Source organism: Xenopus tropicalis, chromosome 1 (genome assembly GCF_000004195.4).
Source record: "Xenopus tropicalis strain Nigerian chromosome 1, UCB_Xtro_10.0, whole genome shotgun sequence".
NCBI lineage: Eukaryota > Metazoa > Chordata > Amphibia > Anura > Pipidae > Xenopus > Xenopus tropicalis.
In genome coordinates, this window is record NC_030677.2 from 147,315,559 (window position 1) to 147,343,427 (window position 27,869).

The 27,869-nt window shown below is 39.6% G+C and overlaps 2 protein-coding genes across 5 annotated transcripts in view; one reads left to right on the plus strand and one right to left on the minus strand.

Moving 5' to 3' along the window:
- Positions 1-1,566, minus strand: part of gltp (glycolipid transfer protein) — a 28,532-nt gene extending 26,966 nt beyond the window's left edge. Inside the window, exon 1 of the mRNA NM_001016039.2 lies at positions 1,393-1,566. Within this exon, the coding sequence (NP_001016039.1) occupies positions 1,393-1,495 (103 nt within the window). The 5' untranslated portion in view covers positions 1,496-1,566. The remainder of the gene's footprint in view (positions 1-1,392) is intronic.
- Positions 1,567-1,895: 329 nt separating this feature from the next.
- tchp (trichoplein, keratin filament binding) lies at positions 1,896-27,488 on the plus strand. Of its 4 annotated transcripts, none has more exons than XM_002932066.5 (14): positions 6,005-6,080; positions 6,873-6,965; positions 7,676-7,866; positions 8,105-8,315; positions 8,878-8,934; positions 9,474-9,542; positions 11,754-11,927; positions 12,868-12,980; positions 14,051-14,117; positions 15,119-15,291; positions 15,551-15,632; positions 18,407-18,592; positions 19,938-20,081; positions 26,068-27,488. In XM_002932066.5, exons 1-14 carry the CDS (start codon positions 6,078-6,080, stop codon positions 26,098-26,100), a joined length of 1,596 nt encoding a protein of 531 aa, XP_002932112.2. In that variant the 5' UTR covers positions 6,005-6,077; the 3' UTR covers positions 26,101-27,488. The 4 variants fall into 4 exon arrangements, with proteins under 4 accessions (XP_004910670.2, XP_004910671.2, XP_002932112.2 ...); XM_031891909.1 differs by lacking the exon at positions 6,005-6,080 and adding an exon at positions 6,128-6,467; XM_004910613.4 differs by lacking the exons at positions 6,005-6,080; positions 6,873-6,965 and adding an exon at positions 1,896-1,982.
- The last annotated feature ends 381 nt before the right edge of the window (positions 27,489-27,869 follow it).

Below are 27,869 nucleotides of genomic sequence, written 5' to 3' on the forward strand. Positions count from 1 at the left end.
TTTTCTGGTTGAAATGTAAAATGCTGCCATTTTTATACTATTTATGCAATGGTCCCCAAAGTTAGGCACTGGGTGACAATAATTAAAGGTTTCCAAAAAAAGTAGGTGGAGCTACAGACAGCCAATCAGATTTATTTCATTGATTTTAATGGGGAAATTTTAACTACTTTCCAAAGTTAGTCATTGGGTATCTGTGGTACAAACTTAGAAAAAAAAAGTGGGTGGGGCCACCAACAGCCAATCACATATCACCTATTTACTTTCAATGGTGAAATGTAAAATGCTGTGAGTCCCCAAACTTTGCAAAGTTGGCCACTAGGGGACTGCAGTCAAAAATAGGAAAAGTGGGTTGGGTCACGAACAGCCAATCAGATTTCATCCATGGAATTTCATTGGTTTATATTTAAAATGCAGTCATCTATTTATGCCAGGGTGCCCACTGTTTGTCACTGGGTGACTTTGCCTCAAGGTTAGAAAAAGTGGGCACACCCACCAACCACAATATACCTATTGACTTTTATTGGTTTAAATTTAAACTGCTGCCGTTCTTTAACTATTAATCCTAGGGTCCCTAAACTTTGCACTTAGTCACTGGGTAACTCCAGTTCCAGGTTAGAAAAAGTGTAAAATGTCACTCAGTGGGAAAATTTTAATTGCTGCCTTTCAGACACTAATAAAACCAGGGTCCCCAAACTTTGCAGTGGTTTTTACTATATAACTGTGGTCAAAAGTTAGAAAAACTGGGTGGAGCCAACAACAGATCAGATTTCATTCAGGTCATTCAAACAAACACGAAGTTTGTTCTCAAACTTCCCTTTCTAGTCTTCCACTGGGCTTCAACATGCCATCTTTAAGCATCTTCCACAAAGTAAAGTGAAATTTTGATTTTTACTATAACGTGCATTCGACAATTCCCCATGGTATGCTAGGCGCATGTGAACTATACTGGACAATCAAAAGAGCTCTGGAGATGGCAGTGAGGTGCTCAGCAGAAAAGAACATTGGGACAGTGCTTTACTTTCTTTAAAGAGATAAGAAACCCCATCATGGGGTTAAAAGTGATAGCATTGACAGGGGGTGCCTTACAATGGCAAACCACCACTAAAAACAACCTCCTTGATGTTAAATCTTATACACTAAAGACTGTGAGGACTAATTTCTGTATAGAAAACACAGCATTGTTCAATGATATACCAACACCCAAGCACTTGCGACTGTAATATATCCCACAAGTAGCACAACAAGAATTGTTGCTGTGATTCTCAAGCTGTGGCCCTCCAGCAGTCGCTTAAGTACAACTCTCAGCAATCCCACTCATAACGTGGGTGACTAAGTGGCTTCTAGAGAGCAGCAAGTTGTAGGTCCCTTCACTTGTCCGTCAGATCTACTCACCGAAGAAAGCGGGCAGATGGGAAACAGAATCCAGGAAGCAGCAGGTGTCGATTTGTTTATCAGCAGGAAGCGGCTTGAACTGGTGCTGAAGAAGCACAGACATGATGCGGTCCTGTTAGAGGTGCCCCGCACACCGGTAAGCTGTGGCTAGCAGCCGCCCTAACACACCTTCTATCCGGGCTCCAACTAAGGCGGAACTGTAAGAGCCCCACTCTGCCACACTATCCCACAGCTGACTGCTGGGGTGGAACGCCCAAAGGCGCCTCAACCAATCATAACAAAGGCTACCTACCAGCTGTAAAACAATACCGATTAGGAACGTCACTCTTTGGGCAAATAATATCGAACTTGGCTGCTAGCGTCACCAATCAGAACGAACGAAGCCAAGAGCCCGGCCAATCAGCTGTTAGTATTAGCAGGCTAGCCCGGCGTGTGTTCCGCCTGTTTATTAATAATACACGCTGTTAGATGACAGAGAAGTTAAACGCGATGAAATATTTAGAGTAACTTTCTCCTGTCTGACAGGCGGTGTGTACATGCTCAGATGGCAGCCTCTCTGGCTTCTCAGCTTGTTTAACTGGAATTTCAAGGTGAATTTTAAATCGCTGCCAGACCAGAATTTTGCTTCTTTACTGCATCTTTATGCGACACGATTTACTTTTAAACAACCCAAACAGAGAAAAGTATGCGATTATACATAATTACTACTGCAATTTTTATGTTAAATTTAAGTCATGCCGATTTGAAATCTTTTATGGGATCTTAGAACGCTAGTGGTTGTCTGACGTCTCCCATTCTAATGAGAGTAGTTATAATGTTGTCCTGGGATGCCAGCAAGGATCTGAGTGCATATGTTTCATGTTAGGTCTATGCCACATGTGGCATGTTGTCTGGCAGCATCTGTCAAGCTAAAGAGGCCAAGAGATAAGCAGTTTAAAGGAGACATATTGGATAAATGGGGAAAAACCCTAATTTTGTAGGCAATTATGAATAATATCCGGTGCTGGTTTCCCTTTGGGCTAAACATTAACCCTATCTGTAACAATGAAGTGGAAGGAAGGACATCGAGCACACTTCGGACACAAGGAATCCGTTAAAATTCTGTACTTTATTTCATCATGTTTAAAAACAAAAGTGTGCCTGACGCGTTTCGTGCGTTAGGAGCACTTATTCATAGGGTTCATATGGCCTATGAATAAGTGCTCCTAACGCACGAAACGCGTCAGGCACACTTTTGTTTTTAAACACGATGAAATAAAGTACAGAATTTTAACGGATTCCTTGTGTCCGAAGTGTGCTCGATGTCCTTCCTTCCACTTTGAAGTTATTCCTCCTCAGCTGCGGGTTCGGGGCTGTGAGCACCCGGACCATTGCCGGACTTTGGTGAGCATGCTGTTTCTCAGACTTTAAACTACATAAGAGATAGACTCTAAAACTTGAGCGGCAGGCCCGGGGTTTAAACACCCGGGCCTCATCGAACCACGTGGTACTTATAGTTTGTTAGTTTATTATACTGTTTTCATTTTTTCATTTATTTGTTTATTATTTATTTATATTGTTTCTGAGGAATTTTTGTTTCGCTTTAGGGTTTCCCTTAGAGCGATTCTTTTTCTATCTGTAACAATGGCCCCTTTATTGGAGCTCCCTATAGATCCTCTCACTTCTCTGTCCAGTGTGAAATGAAGAGTGGGCGTGTCCTAACGGTCCCTGCCTGAAGCACAGTAGAAGGGGGAGAGCCAATCACAGCCCTGCACTCACACACGCACAGACAGGCTTCAGTTCCCTATCAGGTCAGCCTAGCTGCACAATCCTTCTATATCTAGAGGAGTATAATTCCCTGGTACATTCATAATTTTTATAGGATATGTCTCCTTTAAGGACATATTTCAACCATAACAAGGTTCCCCCTGGAGCTGTGGGTAATTCCAGGCCATCCTAATCTCTGGTTGGGTAAATCCATACATGTGGGAATATTCTGTATGATAGCAGATATATATCACCCAGGCTAAGGTACTGGCTCCTTTAAATCTCTATGCCAGGCTAGGGTCCTGGAGAGTACTGTTAACAATTAGTTGAGAGGTGGAACATTTAGGGGAACCCTAGGTGTAATTCAGGATTTCATTGAGCATGGAGAGGCTGTGAGGGGAAGACTGGGTTTGTAACAAACTATCTCTGACACTGGGACTCCAGAGAAAGATTTCCCAGTGACAGCAGCGTGGACTTGTTTTCCTGTTCTCTGAAAGCTACAGTCTGGTGAGACTCTGTTTGTTGATTTTTTTCTTCAGCACAGAAGTTGTCTTTTGTTTCTTTTGTGTGCTGTGAAAATAAACCACAGGAAGGAACCTGCAAATTTTGTTGCAAACCTGAGTCGCCTGTCTCGTCTGTGGAACTGAGTAACCTGTCTCCTGCTCGCTACTACAGGCAATCTTCCATACTACTGAAATGTTTGCATAAAATTCATCATTTTGACCAAGATAAGACCTGTGAGTTTGTATTTCCTTCAATACATGGGCATCTGTGGTTATTTGGGCCAGAACTTGGGGTAGGCAGGAGAGCCAAATAAAGTTCAATAAATTACTCCAAAGTGCCCTCTTCTGCTTTAGACTTAGCGATGAGGTCTTTTTCTTTTTTTTCTTCTTTTCCTCATAAGACCTCATCGCTAAGTCTAAAGCAGAAGAGGGCACTTTGGAGTAATTTATTGAACTGTATCTGACCTGGGACACGAGGTATCTGAAGTGAGGAGGATACACTGAAAATTGCACTTATAGAGAGCCTAATGCCTAGGGTGCAACAGTGGGGGGGGGGGGGGGGGGCTGCTGGGCACATACCTCTTTACCTGCCTCCCCCGAGCTTCAGCCAGTCTGAAGTCCTAATTCTACATGAGAAGCCGTAATATGGTGCGTGCCGGAGTGCACCTGCAAGTACGGCGGTGGGGGGCAAAGGGTATGCATGCTGCATTTTCAGATCAGCAGTAAGGAGAGGGCAGGCACGTAAAGCATGTGCAGTGCCACTGGCACTTAAAATGTGGCCTATCAAGATCCAAGATGGAGACCTGCAATGTATACATTTAAGGAATGCATGAAAACTTTTATAGGGCTGCTAAACTGAGGCTGGTAAAGTGATTACCAACACAAAACGTGCAGTTTAACTAAGATCTGAATATGCACATGTTCCTGTAGAGATATAATAAATAAGACCCAAAGTGGTGCCCACCAATCCCACTGAGCTACTACTAATTTTTAGGACAAAAAAGGTTATAGCTGCTATTTATTAAATCCACAGTAGTGCAGTTTGGGAGGGAGGCCTGTGGAATTGGCTAGGATTCTTCTCAGGCTTTTGTTCAAGTATGAACATAATAAAACAAATATTCATATCCAGGTCAGAAGAGAAATCTTTCTTGAGAATCAGGAGCCTGGTATATTCTTTTAACACTTGACTAGTGGTTTATTTACAAAGAGTGGCTTTTGGAAATATTTGTCATTTTTTGTGTGGTGCAACCTGGACCTTCTTACAAAAATGATGCGATGCGTTGGGTCATTGCTCCCACCACATGATGACAAGTGGCGGGGGCAGTGACACAGGAGCGTGGACTAGGGGGTAGGCAGGAGAGACTCTTGCCTGGTGCCCCCCAATCATTGTGCCCTAGGCCGCTGCCTCTTCTGCCTACCCCTAGTTCCGGCCCTGGTGGGATGCATTGTATACAGTACTCTCTGATTTGCTGAAGGAATAAGGTAATTGTGAGCAGGTACCAATGACTTGTAACCAACAGATAGGCGGCAACAAGACATGACATGTGTGTGAAGTAATTATGCACCAAAGGGAAACCCCTTGATGTTGAGAAAACAGAAGCTGCGGCAGGTGCTTTGCCTTTAAAGGGCATGTCAACCCAAATAATTTTTAAAAGAAAACAATTCTAAGCAACTTTCCAGTATGATTTTATTACATCATTTAGTGCTTTAAAAGCAGTATTTGCTAAACTCCTGGTTGTCGTTTTAAACAATGTTGCAAAAATCAGTCTCTTCCAGCAAGACAACTATGTTAGTCCTCTGGCTTGTATTACATTGTTTCAAAAGCCAGGGCTGCCAGGGCAGAGAACAGAAATAGGTAGCAGATAAATAGCAATAATATATTCAAATAACTTTGTAGTGAATGTATATTGCAAATTTGCTTACAGTTATGTTTTCTTTTATTCAAAAAAAAAAAAGAATGAATATTTTGGGTTGACGTGTCCTTTAAGATCGAGCTTCTGAAAAGCAAAACGCATATTAGTCTGTAACTCGATCATTACTTTTAATTTGTATGTAATTTGTAGAGAGGGTGGGAAGCACACTGGGTGCAATTTGGCTTAGTCGGTATTTAAACAGCACCCACTCGCTCCCACCCTTGTTTATGCCACTCTGCTATATATCTAATACGTATTCTCATTTTAACTAGTAATTATAATGTATCAAAACCAGTAAGAAGTCTGCAGTCCCTTCAGCTAGCGAGTGCAACTAGTGTAGGAAAGACCTCTTCTTGGTCTCTCCTACAAAATAGTTTGAGAGCACTAGCAGCACCAGAGTCCAGCCCCGCCACAGTTACCGCGCTGCTGCTGTAACCATGGTACCCAGAGGAACACCGGAAAAGGAAGTGCCGAATGTCGGAACACAGTGGCAGTTATACTTTGCTATTGGGGAAACCTAGGAATGGTGAGTGGGGAGAATGTATCTTTGTATGCGATGTAATTGTACTGCGCGCTTTTAATACCGATTATTCTAATTGTTTTTGCGGGAAGGATAGTTGAGGTGTAAGAATACTGGTCAAATCGTGTAAGGAAGAAAGGGGACATTTAGATACACGTAATATATAGTATAGTACAATAAAAATTGTTTGCCGGATTCGTTCATGAATTCTTTTTCGTGAATGATTTTAGGGGTTAAAATGTTGTTAATAGGGTGCACCAGAAGCTTATGCACAAAGGGATATTAACCCTTTAGACCAGGCACAGCAGACCAGCAGTGAAAGGGTGTTCATTCCAAAATAGTTTCTCTACACTTTGTTTATTTGTGCCAAGAGCCTGGACAATTTGAATAGCAGTAAGTGAATAGAACAGCTGTTTCATTTCTATATCAAATGGTACCTGCCCCTAAGTGAATTAGGCTTCTGTCCTCCTTCAGTGCATTCCATAGTGTATCTGTTATTTGAAAATGTTAAACATAATCCCATTTAAATGAAAGACCTGATCATATTTATTACCCTGTGACATTCAACTAGCATTTATATAGTGTCAGTCATTTATTGGGAATGCTCCATGTAAGAATAACCACAACTGTCTAAACATGCTTAGTGAATGGCTGCCTTGATACCTGTGCTTCTCTATCTTGAGTATTTGGTTGTGTATGTTAAATCAGTAGTAACCCTAACATATGTGTCCTTTAAAAATATGGATTAAAGCCCCAGAATGTGTGAAGTTAATGTGTGTTCAACTGGCTTTTGCGCAGTGCAATGTGGGTCAGACTCTAATCACAGTTGAAAGAAAGCACCAAGAGCGGACTGAACTTGATCTTGATCTTTTTTGTTCTTTTTTTGTTCAGGTAAGTTTTATTGTAAACAAATCACAAATGCAGGTACAAAAAAAAACATTTGGCAGTGCTCAAGGAGATATTACATATTTTTTCAGCATTATAGTCAGATACATGTCATATTGTGGATCTCACAACATAATCGTACTTATAGTGGTGAGTAGCTAGCGACTTAAGGGTTGGTATACCTTATGATAGGTATCTCTGTACGGATAGATAGTGGGCGTTCTAAAGAAGTAGAAGTAGCTATGTATGTGGGGGGGGGGGTGAACTTGATCTTTAGTTGTGTCTTCTTAGAAATTGGAACTCTTGGGGGGAAGTCACTGCAACATTATTATTATCATCATCATCATCATCATGGCCTACAGTTCTTTACACAGGATACAAATACAAGATGTAACAGTTTGCATGTAAAGACAACTGTTTTACCGGAATAGAGCCAAGTTACAATTGCATATTGTTAGGAGATAGTATGGCAAGGGCCCTGCTCACAAGATCTTACAATTTAAAAAATGAAGGTTAACATACCTTATTATTTTTTAAAAGAGAAGAACAAGCATTCCTGCATAGTTTATTTAAATTGTTCAGTAAGACTCATTGCAATATGCAACCTACCTGTTGCAATGCATTATTAAGTCTAGTAACAAGGGACTTTGATTAACTGCATTTTAGACTCTTGGTAGATTAAAATATTTTAGTACATTCTTCTACTTTCTTTTTAGATGGCGTTACCTACACTCCCATCTCATTGGCACAGCCGTAGCAGGGTGCTTGAGCAGCAAATAGTGCGGCAGAGAGAGCAAGAGGCCCGATTACGTCATCAATGGGATCAAACCAACCAGTATTTTAAACAGTCCAATGTTTGCAGCACCAAACAAGCACAGTGGAGTTCTCGACAGTCCTATCAAAAAAGGTAATATGTTTAAAACATTAAAATAAATCCAAATGTGGTTAAAATAGTGCTTCAGTCATTTGTAATGTGATTACAGGTTCACAACCAATTTTCTGCCTGGATTTGCCTAGTTGCAATATATGTTACAATTTAGGATAGTATGAAAATAACTTAAAATTACACTTTAAAGTTTTCAGAATTTACCAAGCTTTTTTAATATTTTTTAGTTTTCAATGAATTCTTCTTCATCTATTTGCAGTATGAATGCATTCCACCTGGAAAAGCAGAAGGAGGAGAAGAAGAAAAATTTAGAGTATCGTCGAGAACAATTGCGAAAACTGCTACAAGAGGAGCGAGATTTGCTAGAAGAAGAGCTAAGGGAGCTTCAATGTAATAAAGAGTCCAGTGTTTGTGATATGCGGGAAAGGACAGAGGAGCTAAAGTCTGCAAGAGAAGAGAGAAGAAAACAGGTTTATAGCTACTCCATTTCTTTTATACAATATAATACTGGGTGATTTTTATGCTGGTACTTCCGCCTGGCATCTTTTTGTGTAATCATTTTTCTTTTGAAACCGACTGGGCCACACAATTTGTTTGCAGATATGCCCAGCTTTGTTGGCTTCTACAAAAACTGCTCTAATATGATGGGAGGGGTGGGGGAAGGCATGTAATTATTTATTTATTTTTTCCCCACCTGCCACTTCTGGGGTGAACACTGGGAGTAAGGCATACAGTATGAGTAAATGTCAGCCATGACATCATTCTCAGTGACACCTAAACCTTCTATAGTTAGTTATTAGTCCACTTGCAAGAGAGCCGCACTGGTCATTGAACAGTTAGTAATTTATTAGGGAGTAGCAGTCAGGTATAAGGGAGGATCTGCCTCGCCCCATACCTGTGAGTCAGTACTGCAATGTCATACTAAATAATTTAAGTATTAGTTTGTTACATGATAGAAAGAGTGGAATAATTGAGCTATAGTAGAATGTATATTTAATAAGGAACTGATAATTTAATTTCATTCATTTCAAGCTGGCAGAGGAATTGTTATATGAGCAGTGGAAAAAGAACAATGTAAAGTTGCGAGAGGTAAGTTAAAAGAAAATAGTAACAGTAAAAGTAACAGTTTTAAACATCATATGGTATTGGCACCCATGATCTTAAGATCCAAGGATGTGACATTTTGCATGCTATCATCTATTTTAAATCACTGGTTTTCCATGGTTGCTGGAATTGTTTATTGTTCAGGTCTATAGGCATTTTATAACCCTTTTTTAGTAACTTATTAATACTTATTTTTATTTACCCCTTTTTAAATATAATCTTTATTATAAATGAGATTTTCTTGCATGCAGTGTTTAAAAACAGAAGCCAGAATGTTAAAGGTAAACTTCCTCTTCAGGTTTTAAAAACCTGAGATACTTCCTTTTTCAGAATAAATTAATCCTGCATACCCTAAACTCCTGTAGTAGAATATCCTGTGAGTGGGTCTTAATATTGAGGTTGATGGACAGGGTAGGGATCCTGTGTGACTGTGACATTTATTTTTTATTCAGTACTGAAGAATACCTGTACAGCAATTATGAGCTATATATGCGTTGACAATTGTTTTAATCATTTTCTCATAGGTTGAATCCAGTCTGCTTAAAAAGCATGTGGTTGATGCTTGGGGTGAGCAGATCACAGTGAAAAACCAGGTAAGATAACCATATGACCTATTATTAAGTTGATGGCACACATTTTGTACAAGACTAGAAAAAAAAAAAAGGAATACAGCTACAATGCTAGGAATCTGATCTGTTCTTTTTATATAATCACTGCACATATGACACGTGTAAGTCGCCATCTCCCAAAATTGTGTAACACTGGGAGAAGCTCACAAAAGTGAAGAAATAGTTTTTGGAGTAAAAGTTGCATTAAAACTAGGGTAAATACAATCTGCCTATTCACAAACAGAAATAAACCTAAATTCAGACTTCTCAGAGAAGAAAAGAGTAGCTTATTTCCTGCATTAGGTGACAAAACATGTTTTAACATCACATTTGCATAATTTTCTAGTTTTTTATTTATGAATAAAGTACATATATTGTATAAACCTGAAGGGCGAAGACACACTGAGCAGCTACTTGTCTTGGCAACTAAATGGTAGAAATACCCTGCCATAGACAATACTGAGAATTGCCTCTGCTAAAACACACGTAGGGACAATTATCAGTAAATGATCAGCATTGTCTGTTTCTGTAGCTGCTATTGGTAGCTCTGTGTGTCTTCATCCTAAAGAGGAACTAAAGCTTCCCTGGCAATTTTTTAGTTTAAACACCAGTACACAGCTCCTTCCCAAATCATGTCACTGACACTTGCCCCATTGCATGTCCAGAACTACAGAGTTGCTTAGCAGTGTTGGCCACCACCTTTAGCTGTGTCACTTCTGTTCCCAATGTCCATCTTGGCGACCACCAAGCAGCGCTTGCACACCGACAGTCAAACTGTGATATAGGGCTACTGTATATTATCCTAGTTGATATCCATTATAGGAATGGAATTAATATGGCCAAAGATGGCATTGTGGCTCTGCAGTTCTGGATGTGCAGTGGCCCAGTTGATTTGGTGCAAGTTTTACTGATGTGGTTGGGAAGGGAGAATGGAGGATCTGTGCATTGGGCACAAAAATGAAAAAAAATTGCCACAAGGTTTTAGCTCCCTTTTAACAGGAGATAAAACCTAATGAGAATCTCTTGTCTGAAAGGCACATTATTACAAGGCAAATGTGCAGCTAAGAGTCACCTAATGGCAGACTGACAGGTTTAGGAAAAGCTTAAAGGAACAGTAACACCAAAAAATGAAAGTGTATAAAAATAATTACGACATTATGTACTGTTGCCCTGTGCTGGTACAGCTCGTGTGTTTGCCTCAGAAAGACTACTATAGTTTATATAAACAAAGCTGCTGTGTAGCCATGGGGGCAGCCATTCAAAGGAGAAAAGGCACAGGCACGTAGCAGATAACAGATAAAGCCCCATTATATTCTACAGAGCTTATCTGTTATCTGCTATGTAACCTGTGCCTTTTTTCCAGGTTGAATGGCTGCCCCCATGGCTACACAGCAGCTTATTTATATTAGCTATAGTACTGTTACTTTAGCAAATACACAACTTTACCTGTGCAGGGTAACAGTACATTATATTTTAAATACTTTAATACACTTTCATTTTTGGCGTTACTGTTCCTTTAAGTCTGATTCAGAAAAATGTTTTTAAAATGTCATACAAAAGACAAAATCTGGAAACTGTCTTTTTCAAAAACGAATGGTTTTATTTTTTCCCAATACCACTTTTGTGAATTTTCCCCCGTGTGTTATATCAGTTACCCATGGTAGTATCCCTTGTAGCACTTATAACAACTAGTGTAATCAATTTAGTTACACTCCCATAAAATATAAATAAGATCTGAACTGTGGCACTTTCCATATGATTATATGATTCTTGCTGGTACAACATTTTGTGTACATTAAAAAAAAAAATGAAAATATGATTTTATTATTATAAATAATAATTATTATTATTCTTTTTATTTCCTTTAAAGTTTAAATATCAACACAGAGAAGCATCTTTTTGCTTTAGGATTTCATAAGGATTTCACCATATTTGCTCCAAATTGCCATTCAGTGTAGTGTTAAATAGAAATAAATTTCTGTTTATGACATCCGGGGATGTTTTTTTCTATAGGCAAGCAATGCCATCTGACTTATGCCTATTTATTATTTATCCAAAAAAAACTCAGAAAAAACTTGTAAATATGTATGTAAATTAGAAAACATACAATAAACAACAATTTCCCAAACAGTCACAGTTGCTTTCTACTTTTAAGATGGTGTATATATAACAATGCAGGCCTTGTGACCTTTTCAGGAAAAAGAAGAGGAAGACGTGGAGAAAAAGAGATTTGAAAATGAATATGAAATTACTAGAAGGGAAGCTATAGAAAGGATGAAAAGGGATAAAGAGAAACGGCAAAAGCAGGAGGAGGAGCTTGCCGAAGTTTTGAGACAGCAAATGGAAGAGCTTAAGCTAAAGAATTTAGAGGTGAGGGCAGTAGGCATGGCATATATTACTTCACATTTTAGTTCCATATTTGTTTTGCAATTTTTGAGGTTCCAGATTTCACAGCCAAGAAACACCTAAAGGAAATCTAGTTACCTGGGGAAACATAAAAACTCCTTGCCTTGCTGTGGCTGGGAATGTACTTCTGAAATGTATAGATATATGTCCACACATTCATTCTACTGCCCAGGGCTATACTACTTGGCCTGATACCCAACCAGCTCGTCTGCAACACTCCTCCTTTTCCACCCGCCATGTCCTTATCATCCTCTTCGGTAGCCACTGCTGACATGTATTCCCACATCCCCCACCACCACCTTCTCCTCTGCCGCACTGCCTTAGTTGCTGCTGACGTTGCTTCTCCATATACCGAACTGTCCCTCATAGTTACTGCACCCTAGGCACTTGTTTTTCATGCCTACCCCTAGTTTTGGCCCTGAAGATTTGACTGCCACAATGCTCTCAGGGAGAAGTTCTGCTGTCGAATTACACTTCCCTCAAAATCCCACCTGATTTTGCTTCCTAAGACAAAATACTCTGCTTATAGCAGATGCCTCTTATGTAGTTAACTGTCCAGAAGAAACTCATTTGTGGGGAGTGCTTACCTGCTATTGGTAAGTAGGAAGTAAGATTGCTATTTGAAATTCCAATACAAGAAGTTATCTAGGTGTCCTATGATGGCATGACTTTGCATGAATTTATATGCTTCCCTTAGAACCCAGTTCTGGCGTATAGTGGTAATTCAGTAATGCCATCCCTATGTAATGTCAGGACTTGGTAATTTGGACTACAGGTGTTCTTTCAATCAGGACTTGGTAATTTAGCTATCTCCCATGGTTCCCTTGCTTCCTTTTTGAAACGCATTACAAGCTGATAAAACAAAAGTGTATCATTAATAATACACTTGTATGTTCTCCTACAGGCAAAAAAGTTGAAAAAAGAACAAGAGCATTTACAGAGGCAGCAGTGGGAAATTGAAGAACTTGAGGAGGAGAGGAGGAAAATGGAGGAGCACAGAAAGAAAACAGAATTAGGGTAAAGTTAAAGGAACAGTAACACCAAAAAATGAAAGTGTATAAAAGTAACTAAAATATAATGTCCTGCTGCCCTGCACTGGTAAAAGTTGTGTGTTTACTTCAGAAAGTCTACTATAATTTATATAAATAAGCTGCTATGTAGCCATGGGGGCAGCCATTCAAAGGAGAAAAGGCACATAGCAGATAACAGATAAAACACTTTTGTTCTCTACAGAAATCTGTTATCTGCTATGTAACCTGTGCCTTTTCTCCTTTTTTCCAGCTTGAATGGCTGCCCCCGGGGCTACACAGCAGCTTATTATATAAATTATAGTAGTGTTACTCTAGCAAACACACCCGTTTTACCAGTGCAGGGCAACAGTGCATTATATTTTTATTAGTTTAAAGCTCTTTCATTTTTTGGTGTTACTGTTCCTTTAATTCTCATCTTTTTTTTTTTCCACAAATCTTTATACATATATACATTAAGATATCTCTGAACACAAAAGTGTGACAAAGAAGGAAAATGGCTCCGTAAAAGTTAAATACCGCTTTGATATAATGTCAGGTTATGTTGCATTAAAATAAAGCAGTCTGTGTTTTTAGTCTACAACTGCTAGACAAGCACTTGCAGGCAAAATGCTGTGTTCGGAGCACCTGACATTGGCCTGTATTCCATAGCCTTAACAGAATGTGCCATTGTTTTTATACAGAATTTAGGAGTTTAAAAAAGTACCATGTGCCGAAGATCCTTCAGGTAAATTGAGACAAGTATGAGAGGTCAGCCACCCAATGGAAAATTACTTACTCACCAAACTCTAAAAATCTAAACTTCAAGCAAGTTTACACTGAGTCTATGTACACACAATATTAATGATCACTAAAGAGAAAAAGCTTATAAAAGTGTAGATGTATTTACTCAGAGTATAACAGAAAATGGATGAGGGTTGTCACCATGGTAATCCCACTGCTATCTTACATTGAATGTAGCGAATGCCTTTTACTAAAGCTATTTTAGTTGTTTCTGCTCATATTTCTGCTTATATAGGATGTCAGACAGTATTTTATATCTATATTTTTTTTTTCCAGTCACTTCCTGAGCCGGCAGTATAATGCTCAGATGAAGAGGCGTGCTCAGCTGGTTCAAGAAGAGTTGGTAAGAGATGGACACGTACTTTATTTTTGTAATGGGAATTGGTAATCTATTGTTTTGGGAGACAAACTGCTTATTCTATTCAAAGGTTTATAAATATGAAATAATGCAGTGCAAATAAAGTAATCTTGTGCTTAAAGGAATATTGTATAGGAAATAGGAATATTCACCTAATTCAGTTTTAAATATATTCTTTTAAAAGTATTCAGCCCCTTGCCCACTTCACTCATGTTACAAAATAAGGAAAATCCGCAATTTAAATATTTTTATTGTAATATTTTTTGAGGTGCACAAGGATTGGAAAATCTTCCAGTTGTACAAGGGACATCTGCCATTGACTTCCACATGATCTCAACAGGTTTTAGCTTGCATATTTTTGCATTCAGATTTGTCCCAGTTGTGTCCAATAATAAATGCATTTTTTTATTGCGACAAAATTTTTGGCTTCAAAAATCCCTAACTGAAAAAATCAAGCATTAGTAAATGCCCCCCCAATTGTTATTTCCAACTATTCCAGTGTGATTGCATCTGCACGAGGAGTCGTGCATGCCGCAATTGCCCCTAATCCATCAAACACAATTGCAAATGTTTGTAAATTGGATGTGCGTTGTCAATAAAGCAGCATTAACGTGATTCTTTTGCCACAAGTCTGCTGCACCTTTTGCCACAACCTGCTGTGGGATCCCTGGAATTACCGCCATGTTCAGGATGGTAGTAGCGTCAGGGTTCCCTAGTGTTAATAGGCACACGATTCTTCAAAGAAGCAAGACAGATCAAATGAGATGGAGTGCAACTATATATAGGTGCAAGGAATGTCTTTGTGTACAAGCATCAATAAGCGTAACATTGGTGTCCATTTTAGCGGAACTGCACTTTTAGCTGCATTTTTAAATGACCCTTTATGGGTTTTTTTTAGCAAAATGAAATCAAAATATATAAATATTTTTTAAATTTTTTTTGCCGGCCACTGCAATTCAATTGAGTGTTCTGTTGTTCCTCCACAGATGATGGACAAGCAGATCCTGTCTGCTCTCATAAGCAAAGAGGATGAAGGGCAGCACCTGCAATCAGCCAGAAGGGAACAGGCCATCGCAGATGTTACTTGGATGAAACATGTAATTGAGGAACAGCTTCATCTTGAGAGACAGCGGGAAGCAGAACTGGACACACTTTTCAGGTGATTCCACTTGTGGTTAAAAGTGTTTTGACCATCCCAATGCAGTTATCTAATTTGCTATTTGAAACCAATTGAATTGGTTTTCAATTGGGAACCTGCTGATGCAGGCGACTGTGGGATCCCTAGAGCCACCTCTGCCTTTCTAGGTGGCAGTAACTCCAGAGTTCCCCTGTGGCAATGGACATACCTGTTAGTAAATTCTCTACTAACATCTCTTTCATTAGTGGTATATTTGACTTGCTTTTGCCTTGCTTTTCAGGGAAGAAGCTAAGCAAGTATGGGCAAAAAGAGAAGCAGAATGGGAGAGAGAGAGGAATGCACGGAATCGGTTAATGAAAGAGGTAACTTACAGGGAAAGGCAAGGCCTTTCTGTTTCTGTCAAGTTGTGTTTATTTGTGTGATGGCATCCTGGTTCCATTCTAGGCTTCTTTATGTAAAAAGAATATCTGAGTCAAAACTTTATTGCTGAATTAGCCTGAAACATAATGGTCCATTAGAATTATGTTATATATTACACAATACAGTTGGAAACTGGCGTTCAAATCAAAGTGGAAACATACCACAACCATCAAAGTCATATCTTATAGTGTGAGTGCATTACTGAATTCCTGTAAACTGACCATATTATAAGTTAGATTTGACCAGTCAAAACAAAATATTGCAATATAGGAAGACCTATACTGGTCCCTTGTAAATCCTGAACAGTTTATCTCCATGTCCACAGGCAGGGCACGGGTATCCATTTAAAGTGGACAGTTTGTGTTTAAAAACAAGAATGTGCCAGTGCGTTATACTCCTAATAACTATATATATATATATAATATATTGAAAAAAAGACCAGCAACACCGGATCCATTGCAAACAATCAATTATATATTGAAAAATACATGAACAGCCAACGTTACGTTTTGGTTTTGGTCCATGTTTTGCTACTATTAAAATCAGCAGGGTTTATCCCGCTAAAACAAATCCTGTTGTGCCGGTATTTTGTGCTATTTTGGATCGTGGTGGAGAGTACCGACGTCTCTAAAAGTACTGTGCACCAGGTGGAACAGAGTGGAAAGGCCAGGGTGTGCTGGTGAGTGTGGATTGGCATATATATTCCAACCACATGACCCATTTATACCGATAGTGACCAAACAAACAGGAAATGACATCAGCCATAAAGTGACTATTGCAGTAAAGTGAGCAGTCAATGCTGCAAAGTGATCCGTGCAATAAATAGTAATTATTAAAATGTTTAAAAATGAATAGTAAGTGCTCAAATACAGAACATGATGTTTTAAAATATCATAAAGCTTTAATAAATGTAGTGAAACAACCTGTCTCCTATTTATGTGCTATGTTACTTTATATCGCATAGTGTGCAAATTACCTGTGTGCATAATAAATTTTACAAGGTGATCCCCCAATAATACATTATTGGTGTACCCTACTTCATATCTCACAGTGTCATCAATGCATAATTGTAACAACCCCAGGTATACTGGACCACCAGTGGAATTTATTTTGTCTCTCCTGGAGTTTATTCTGTAAAACAATTACTTCAATTTTGCCACCCTTGGTTCGATATATATATATATATATATATAAGAAATGTGCTTAGAAAAGTAGTGTTTCGGATTGATTTATTAAAAATTTTTGCAAATCCATACGAGTCTTGCCCAACTGTTCCTCCTCCCTCAGGCTATGCAGGTACTTGGTACTTGCACTGTAGGATAGGAACCAATCAGTAGCTAGGCTGACTTGATAAGGAACTAAAGCCTGTCTTTGCTTGTGTGACTGCAGGGCTGTGATTGCCTATTCCTCTCCTACTGTGCTTCTGCAGGGACCATTAGAACACACTAGGGATGCACTGAATCCACTATTTTCGGCTTCAGCTGAATGCCGAATTGAATCCTGATTTACATATGTAAATTACGATATGGAAGGGTTAAAGAGCGCTGTGCTGTTCGCCCAGGAGTATGGATTTGGGTGAATCCTGCTGAAAAAGGTGGAATCTTGGCCGAATCCTGGATTCGGTGGATCCCTAGAATACACCCACCCCTCATTTGAAACTCAAACAATATCAGATCTATAGGGAGTTCCAATAAAAGGGCTATTTTTAAAGATAATGATAATTTTTAGCCCCTGTCTAGCTTCTCTGCATTGTCATTGCTTGATATGTTACATAAGTTTCATGGGAAGTTCTTAAATAAAACTGCTTAAGTTTTAAATTAACTTTATACATAATACAATTTAAGTAACTTTCGCTTCGTGACCAGCCCCCCCTTCCTTCAGAACAAGATTTTACTGGGCTCCTTTTGGATAAAGATTTTACCAGACCCCCTTTTGCATCAAGATTTTACTTGGCAGAGACAGCATCCTACATCACACCCCCCTGATGGTGGCCCTGCATTTAAATGGTTAACATTAGTGTCTTATTTAGTCGTCCAAAAAAAAGTGCACCATCAGGGTCAAAATGAATAGGTGCAACATAGAATTGTAGCTAGATGCTACAGTGACAAGACACAGCTGCTAACTGTATGATGATTATTCATGCTCATCTTTGTACAAAAAAAAGTATGGGATCCCTTATCCAGAAAGCTCTGAATTACAGAAAGGCCATAGAGTCTATTTTAAGCAAATAATTCCACTTTTTTTAAATTGGAATACTAAAACAGTGCCTTGTACTTGATGGTAACTAAGCTGCATGAATCCATATTGGGTGAAAAACTATCCTATTTGGTTTATTTAATGTTTACAGAAAAAAACCCCAGGTCTCAATTAATGATTTTAAACCTGTACCTGTTTTTAGATATGGAGGACCTCATGTTTTTTGGAAAGGGAAAGCTTGCTTTTAAGAAGCCTGTATAACAACAACTTTTTATAGGCTGAAATATTAACCTGGTCCTAGGTGTAAATATCCGCTCGATTGGTTAGGTCACAAATAAACAGATCTTTGCAAGATTTGGCCACCCAGTTTGTGATCCAAATCAGGCTAATCTGACAATTGGTTCCATCAAACTTTCCCATTTGATAATTTCTTTATGGTGTATTCTTTGTATACTGTACTGTACTATACTGTATATTCACTTGCTCATCACCACTGATATTGAACCCTGTGTTTTTGCAGGTGTTGGCAGCAAGACAGATGCAGATCCAGGAGCGCATAGAAAGGAACCAGCTTGCTCAGGCTGAATCCATAAAGAATCGTGAGCAGCTCCTCAGACAGTTGGAAGAAGCCAGGCAATTTACAAGTCGAGAGAAGAAGGAAGAGGAGGAACAGAAAACAACCCGCAGGGCAGAACTGAAGGCACAGGTACAGTTATAAAGTTCTTCATTGTCTTCTCCCCAAAGGTTTTTCAAATGTTTGGAGATCATATCAGTGCTGTTCCCTGCACAGAAATGCCCAGGACAGACTTACAACTGGCCCATGGAGTGACTTACTGTTCTGCCACTCTCTTACCAGCCACTTCCTTTTGTTAGAATTTTTCACAAGTCCATATGAATTAATTTGTGTCTCAGATTTCTGCCTGTGTAATCTGTGTAGAAAGCCAACTTAGCTTGGTTATGGTGCTGGCTGCATGTGGAATGCTACCTAAAGGCCAATTTAAGCAATGGGTAAGGTACGTCTTTTTATCATGGTGCCTTGTATTCTGCATATTAGAATATAGTATCCTTTGTATTATTCTATTACTAGTTATATTTGTTAATGCTTTTATTATGTACTATGTTCAGTGGGGCATGTTTTTTGGTTGTTGGCAGTTCTAGGTTTGGTATATATTAATTTCAGGGTAATGGACCACTTTTACCCCTTACATTATTGTTGTGTCTGTGAAAGCCACACAAAATTATTTAGATGTTTTCTTACTCTTCAAGTGTCTGCTTACCAGGCTTCTATAGGGTAGGCCACATGGCCATCATACCCAATCCCAGTCAGCCCTTTGCAGACTTGTACCTGCACTGTAGTCAAATACAGTGTAGTCTGTGTCCCTTGGACCTAGAAATAACCTTGGAAGACAAAGAAGAGCGAAAAGAGGGGCTTTTAAAATCTCTTCTGCAGCAGCTGGGGAGTAGAAGAAAGTCTCTTTTTTTTTTTTTTTTTTTTTAATAAAGCTAATAAAAGGAAATGCAAAAGTGTTCAAGGGGACATCCCTATTTTTGTAAGGCTTTTCTTCTCATTAGAGAAGAGAGCTTTAGTTAAACCCAAAGAGCCTGAAAATCTTTAGTGTAAAAGGATGTAAGTATTCATTCACTGATATTCCCACAACCAAATTAGTATATGGCTAAATTAACTATAACTAACCTAACTAATCTAAACATTCTAAAGGCTAAAAACCCTCAATACAATTACAACTATCAAAATTACTGCTACTGATTTAAATTGGAATTTAGAGCAACTCCGCTACTATTTCATTCCCCTGCTTCCCTGTACTTAGCATATAGTGCTGTATGGCTTGGGTCATAAAACATTTCTAGTTAATGGAAGTCATTTTTAATTGTTCACCAGAATATTGTGATGTTACTTCAGCCTTTTAAGAATCCTTCCATAGATGAGCTTGTTGTGTATGCCATTCTGAAAACTGTGCCATCTGATCAGTTTGCATGTGAGAACATCAGCTATAAAATGATTCCTTTGCTAACATTAAAATGCCCCTGTCTAGATTTTTGAGCAGCGCTTAAGGGAAAAGGATGCCATTGTACAGCAGGAGGAAGAGGAGAAAGAATTTAAACTTGCAGAAGATTTGGAGAACAACCTACTGCAACAAGAGGCAGAGATAATGACCCAGCGAGGATATCAGAAAAAGGTACACTGAGACTGTAACTACATCTTATTGCACCATTAAACTGCCTTTCTCTAAGCTGATGCTAGTTCTGTTGTATGCTTTTATGGATTGCTCCTTACATTTGTACTGCATATTAAAGGTAGGGTCCCCACATAACTCTTAAAAAAAATTGTTACTGTTCTTTAATACTTAATTCCCCCCCAAAACAGGTATAATTATAGGTAAGGTTTACTTCCCTTTGGATTTATATAAAGGAAAAAAATCCAAGGGGAAGTAAGCCTTACCTATCATTATAGCTGTTTTTTGGGGAATTAAGTATAAAAAAAAATTGGTGTTACTGTTCCTTTAAGCTGACTATGTGCTTGTTATTAAAATCTACTCATTCTGCCCAGGGCTGTCTGACTAATATCTGTAAAATCTCACAAAGACCACATTGCTGCCCTGTTGCACTATGATCTGATTGTTGGCCCTGGGATAAGCCCAGTTTGGCCCAGTGTGTGGTCAGTTTGTGCCAAGATTCACTTGTTTTGCAACCAAGTGGCTCTTTATATGTATGCCAACTCTGGCATAATGTGTTGGCTCTGGGTAATGCACTGTTGCTTTTTAACTAGTGATGTACCAAATCCAGGATTAAGTTCGGGATTCTGCCTTTTTCAGCTGGATTTGTCGTTTCTGGGTGCCTGGCTGAAGCAAATATAAATCTTTAAAAATCACATGACACTTTGTCACATATACATGGAAGCTGCAAATTTTTTTTTTTTACCACACTCTGCATGAACGGTTGTTCTAAACCCATTTGTAACCTAATTTGTGTACGCAGATTTGGATTTGGAATTCAGCCAAATATTTTGTGCAGGATTTGGGGTTCAGCTGAATCCTAAAATAGTGGATTCAGTGCTTCCCTATTTTTCACCCTTCTTTTAAATGCCCCCCTCCACCCCCCCTAAAAAAATAAAATTAAATATTTCTACCAGTGCAGCTACAGGAATACCTGAGTTTTCCTTACTGCAGGGATCCCCAGCCTTTTATACCTGTGAGCCACTTTCAAAAGGAAAAAGGTTTTGGAGAGTAACACAAGCATGAAAAAAGTTCCTGGAGGTGCCAATGAGAGCTTTTATTGGTTATTTGATAGCCCCTATGTTGACTGGAAGCCTACTGAAGGCTCTGTTTGGCAATTAAACTGGGTTTTTATTCAATCAAAACTTGCCTCCTAAACAGAGATTCAAAATAAGCACCTGCTTTGAGGCCGGCTGGCTGAGGCTGGGGAGCATCATGTTGCTCACGAGCCACTGGTTGGGGATCACTGTCTTACTGCTACTGAAGCTTAATGGGTGTTAACTTGGAAAATAGTCTTGCCTTACACATCTGTATTTTGCTTTTAAGGCAGGATTAGAAAAGATTTCAATCAGCTTTGCACTTATCCTGTCCTGTTCTTGCAAAGATTTAGCAGTAGTGCTGGGTGGGAAAAGGGTAGGCAATGCAAACACCCGTGTAATACTTTAAAGTTCAGATAAACTGCTTAAAGAGCACCCCTTAGCGATTCCAGTTACTTACTTCCAACCCTAGGCTAACACTCCTCTCCTGCACCAGCCCCGGGGTACTTTTTGCTTCTGTTTCACCAGCCGTATTGTTCTGATGTCCCAGCACTCCCTGGGTGAATGCATGAGCTGTACAGAACTGCATCTGATCTCTGTACTGCACAGACCCAGGGGTTGTCTGGGACACACAGATATGTTCACTGCTACAGAGAGCAGGGGCATCGCTATTCATTAAAGCTGGTCAGGTTAAAGGTATCTCTGGCAGTAAATTAAATAGGAAAGCTGTCAGCTTTGCTCTTTAAGTGCCCTGCCTTCTATGGGAATAACTGATGTCACTCCCCAGTCCTTCTGTCCTCTATTAGAGAATATAAGATATTTTACAGGGCAGGTAAAGCCCTAATAAAAGAGAAATATGTCTCATAATAACTTAAAGATCATCTGTTTGCCTTAACACTACAGTACTGGTATTGGAAAAGCCAGTTATACATGGTGTCACAAGTTGGTGTGTAAAGAGAAACTAAATCTAGGCATCAAATATCTTAACTACCTCACCCAACCGTGGCTCCTGGAAGAAAGCTAGTTTCAAAGGGAACTGAAGGGATGAGTGCAAGTAAATTGTTTCACATTATCAGAAAACACATGTGCTTGTTTGTTTCTCTGTCATTTTCCATTTACAGAATTGGGGCTGATATACAGTGGTGTGAAAAACTATTTGCCCCCTTCCTGATTTCTTATTCTTTTGCATGTTTGTCACACAAAATGTTTCTGATCATCAAACACATTTAACTATTAGTCAAAGATAACACAAGTAAACACAAAATGCAGTTTTTAAATGAGGGTTTTTATTATTTAGGGAGAAAAAAAATCCAAACCTACATGGCCCTGTGTGAAAAAGTAATTGCCCCCTGAACCTAATAACTGGTTGGGCCACCCTTAGCAGCAATAACTGCAATCAAGCGTTTGCGATAACTTGCAACGAGTCTTTTACAGCGCTCTGGAGGAATTTTGGCCCACTCATCTTTGCAGAATTGTTGTAATTCAGCTTTATTTGAGGGTTTTCTAGCATGAACCGCCGTTTTAAGGTCATGCCACAACATCTCAATAGGATTCAGGTCAGGACTTTGACTAGGCCACTCCAAAGTCTTCATTTTGTTTTTCTTCAGCCATTCAGAGGTGGATTTGCTGGTTTGTTTTGGGTCATTGTCCTGCTGCAGCACCCAAGATCGCTTCAGCTTGAGTTGACGAACAGATGGCCGGACATTCTCCTTCAGGATTTTTTGGTAGACAGTAGAATTCATGGTTCCATCTATCACAGCAAGCCTTCCAGGTCCTGAAGCAGCAAAACAACCCCAGACCATCACACTACCACCACCATATTTTACTTGTTGGTATGATGTTGTTTTTCTGAAATGCTGTGTTACTTTTACGCCAGATGTAACGGGACACGCACCTTCCAAAAAGTTCAACTTTTGTCTCGTCGGTCCACAAGGTATTTTCCCAAAAGTCTTGGCAATCATTGAGATGTTTTTTAGCAAAATCGAGACGAGCCATAATGTTCTTTTTGCTTAAAAGTGGTTTGCGCCTTGGAAATCTGCCATGCAGGCCGTTTTTGCCCAGTCTCTTTCTTATGGTGGAGTCGTGAACACTGACCTTAATTGAGGCAAGTGAGGCCTGCAGTTCTTTAGATGTTGTCCTGGGGTCTTTTGTGGCCTCTTGGATGAGTTGTCTCTGCGCTCTTGGGGTAATTTTGGTCGGCCGGCCACTCCTGGGAAGGTTCACCACTGTTCCATGTTTTTGTGGATAATGGCTCTCACTGTGGTTCGCTGGAGTCCCAAAGCTTTAGAAATGGCTTTATAACCTTTACCAGACTGATAGATCTCAATTACTTTTGTTCTCATTTGTTCCTGAATTTCTTTGGATCTTGGCATGATGTCTAGCTTTTGAGGTGCTTTTGGTCTACTTCTCTGTGTCAGGTAGCTCCTATTTAAGTGATTTCTTGATTGAAACAGGTGTGGCAGTAATCAGGCCTGGGGGTGACTACAGAAATTGATATTGAAAATTGAAATTGATAAACCGCAGTTAAGTTATTTTTTAACAAGGGGGGCAATCACTTTTTCACACAGGGCCATGTAGATTTGGAGTTTTTTTTCTCCCTTAATAACGTATACCTTCATTTAAAAACTGCATTTTGTGTTCAATTATGTTATCTTTGACTACCGTATATACTCGAGTATAAGCCGAGTTTTTCAGCACCAAAAATGTGCTAAAAAATGAACCCTCGGCTTATACTCGAGTATATGGATTTGAAGATCTAACTTGTTACTTGCTGGCATCCATATTCGTCACACGACACCCCCTCCCCCCCGCCCGTGAAAATGCGTACATGCGTTACACCTTAAGTGAGTGAGCCAGTCGTATGACCGCAAATATAATACAGTGGCCTGTAAAATTCCCCTCTAATACTCACTCATCTGGCTGCTAGCATATCAGAATTTTAGCGCGTCTCTTGGAAGCGCATTTAACAGAGTAGCGTAGGCGCAGCGTGTCTAATGGAGTAGCAGTAGCGCGTCGCATGTTACATAGCACGTCTCCTGACACAGCGCGTCTCCTGTAGCGCAGCGTGTCTCCCGGCTTATTGTTGCTAAGGCACCGGAAAATGCGATCCGTGACAGCCCAACCTGAAAGAGCCAACTTTCACTGGTAAAAGAGACGCTGGTGGCTCACGAGCCGCACTTTGCCGACCACTACTCCATTGAAGGGCTGTAGCGGCATCGATACATTAAAGGAGCGAATCATGCTTTGGCTAGCAACACTGAGTTGTGTGTTCAGGTGTACTGAAAAAAAAAACATCTTGATGGTGAGTCCAGGAGATATCATTCTCAGATATAAGCAAGAAATAGTTTGCTATGGCATAAGCATAACTGTAGGATCTTAAAAGTTGGAGGTGCATCAAAAGGTGGAAACTAAAAGAATTAATGGCAATCCCTGGAACAAGGTTGTTCTTTTATCTACAAATTCATATGCTGCAGAGTTATTTTAGCTGATTAAGAGAGGGGCTGCCATTCCTGGGACACGTTTCATTTAAACATTACTGCAGATAAAATGTGTCACCTCTGGGCACATACTCCACATAAATACCACTTACAAATGGTTTTAAAGGAAGTTAAAGCATATTATTAAGAGTGCAGGGGTAATGGGCACCCTCCAGTAAATGTGATTTTAGCTGGCACAAAAAGAGCATTTGTGGGTGAAGTGAAGTTTTTAAAATCAATGACTGCTAGTGGTACAATCCTGTCAGTGCTTCTACCAATAGTTAAAGAAATACCTACTGAAAATAAGGTATTTTTTTTACATTATAACATAAAAAAACTACATATTCTTTTTAAAAAAGCATTGCTTTTGTCTGTTGCTGTTGCATTTTTCTTTCTTTTTTCGTTTCTTTTTTTTTTAGAAGCAGTGCTGTAACTCTTCAAGGCAGGAGAGTGAAAGGGTCCTCCATCCACCTTTCCCTAATCTGCAGCTGCCAGCATGATATATTTATGAAGAGTTTACAGAGGGTCACACTGAGTGTCCTTTTATTATTTATTTGATTATTGAAACTTAGCAGTAGCGGCTGCATTTCCCACCCTAGGCTTATACTCGAGTCAATAAGTTTTTCCAGTTTTTTTAGGTAAAATTAGGTACCTCGGCTTATATTCGGATCGGCTTATACTCGAGTATATACGGTAATAGTTAACGGTTTTTGATGAGCAGAAACATTTAAGTGTGACAGACATGCAAAAGAATAAGAAATCAGGAAGGGGGCAAATAGTTTTTCACACCACTGTATATCTGTTTTAGTGTTTGAAACAACCCACGTAAACACCTAGTGCAGGGAAATACCAATGGGATGTCATTGTGGTGACTTACCCCTGAGGTGTAGGATATACCAGTAGTGTTTGTAGAAAACCATGGTTGGTACAAAATCATGCTGTAGTGAAATGTATTAGTTGTACATTGGGCAATATACTGCAGCCTGGCCACTATCCCTGTTCTGTGTGTGCATTCAGCCTTAACAGGGTGCATAAGAAAATGCTTAGTAAATTGTTGCAAGGTGTGTGCTACACAAAATATGTGACAGTATATATCTCTCACTTGCTATATACTAAAGGTAATTTAAACCTAATTAAAAACGTTTGCAGTTTACATTATTTTCAGTAGTTTGAGATATTAGTAGTTTCAGGCAACTATAAGGAAGGCCCAACAACTCAGGGTCACTGATACTGACCGTCCCCATCTATGCACTTCCCATATAACTCTTAATATCTCATAAAACTGCTAAAAAATGTATGCAGAGACACACGCACTGACAGATCAGTTATAGGAACTGTATCAGTGGGACTCTTATTCAGACACTGAATTTACATTGTGGCAAAGTGCTGCGAGTCACGTGGCGAGTATCCATTCACTTATCTTGTTCATTTTTGCAGGTTTACAGCCGCCCCAGAAATGCTTGGTCTTGACAAGGACAGTTGGACGCTGCTCTAACTTAAATCAGAATCCCTGGGATAAGGAGGCCGGATGTCTCCATCTTCAGTTTATTTATTACTATGTAAATACGTGTGTGTGATAGAGACCATACAGACTATACATTCCCAGTTGTGACAGAGGAAGACTTTTGTCTGCAAGATAACTATTTTTCTCATTATGTTAAAAATAACCCATAGCTTTGTGGATGACTGATTTGTATTCAGGGGGTGCATTAGGGCTCTGGCACACGGGGAGATTAGTCACCCGCGACTAATCTCCCCGAGTTGCCATCCTACCGGCGAAAATGTAAGTCGCCGGTGGGATGGCACACGCTGCGCAGGTGATTTCGGCAAATCGGCAAAGTTGCCTTGCGAGGCATTTTCGGCGATTTGCCGAAATTGCGCCGCCGCATGTGCCATCCCACCAGCGACTTACATTGTCGCCGGTGGGATGGCAGCTGATGGCAACTCGGGGAGATTAGTTGCGGGCGACTAATCTCCCCGTGTGCCAGAGCCCTTAGGTTTGTTACAGGTGAATACAGGAATTTGTTCAGTGTGCAATCATTTTGTATCTTTAGCTGCTGAGTAGATAAACTACTTTCCCAAACAGAAGATCCCAACATACCTTTGGACTAGTTCATTTCCATCTGTACTCCCCCCATTAGAGGATATTGTGAGTACCCTGTTTATTTAACTCTACTTTTATAAATACAATGTGAACAGTGGGGCTCACAGTTCAGCTTTGCCCTGATCTTCTGCTTCTTTATTAAAAGGAGAACTCACATTTTTCCATTTCTTTCTTATAGTTGTTTAAGTGGGTGTATGGGGAAAAAAAAATCTATACTGGGATATTTGACATTGTTAGAGAGCCAGCAATCTGCCATCATGCAGCTGCTGTGTCAGTAATTGCCAGATGCCCTGTGGGGTTGTTTGTGCAGATTTGCCACTTGGCTCAGTTACAGACCTAATATTCGAGTTATTACCTGATTCTGGTGCGCTACACCTAGTCTTCCATCATACCATGGCAAACTTTTTTTTTTTTTTTTGGTAGCAGATGCTGAATGAGTTTTGAAGTTCAATCAGCCTCCCAATAAATGGTGGGTAGTAGGGTGGCCATGAAAATGGCTGTTTATCCTAAAAAATGGTTGGTCAGCAGGTTTGCATATTGTAAAGGTATTTATTAAACACATTTGGCAGTTTGGGATGGGTGCTTATGAGCTGTAATAATGTTGAGTTTGGCTCCAGGTTTAGTGAGCAAGTCCAACAGATTTAGAACAGTTATTTTAACTAAGGGAAGGCATTATAGTTATATAGAATACGCCAAACCACACTGACATTAATAAAGCTGTATAATGGGGGGGCCAAATTTTAGTATTTTTTGTTCCTGTTTCTCATTGCCTTTAATGGGTTATGGAGTCTGAGATGTAAAAACAGTGTATACTTTTAGGGATAAAGCAATACGGGCACCACTTTTATCCTTGCACTCGATTCTGCCTGCCAACTTCACAAATGGCGACGGACAGTGTAAAATCAGGAGTAAGGAAGAAAAACACAGCTTGATTAATTGCACTTTTATTTCTCACCACATACTGCGGCTTTGCCTGAGATGCAACAGTAGTAGAACCGGCCACGAGAAGTCCAGAACATGGTCAGGCTGCCTTACTGAAGGCTCTCCCAGTGGGCCCCAACCTAGGAATAGGTGCACCTGCCTTTTATCACAGCACTTATTGTGCGTAATGTTTGTGAGCCCAGCCCATCATCAT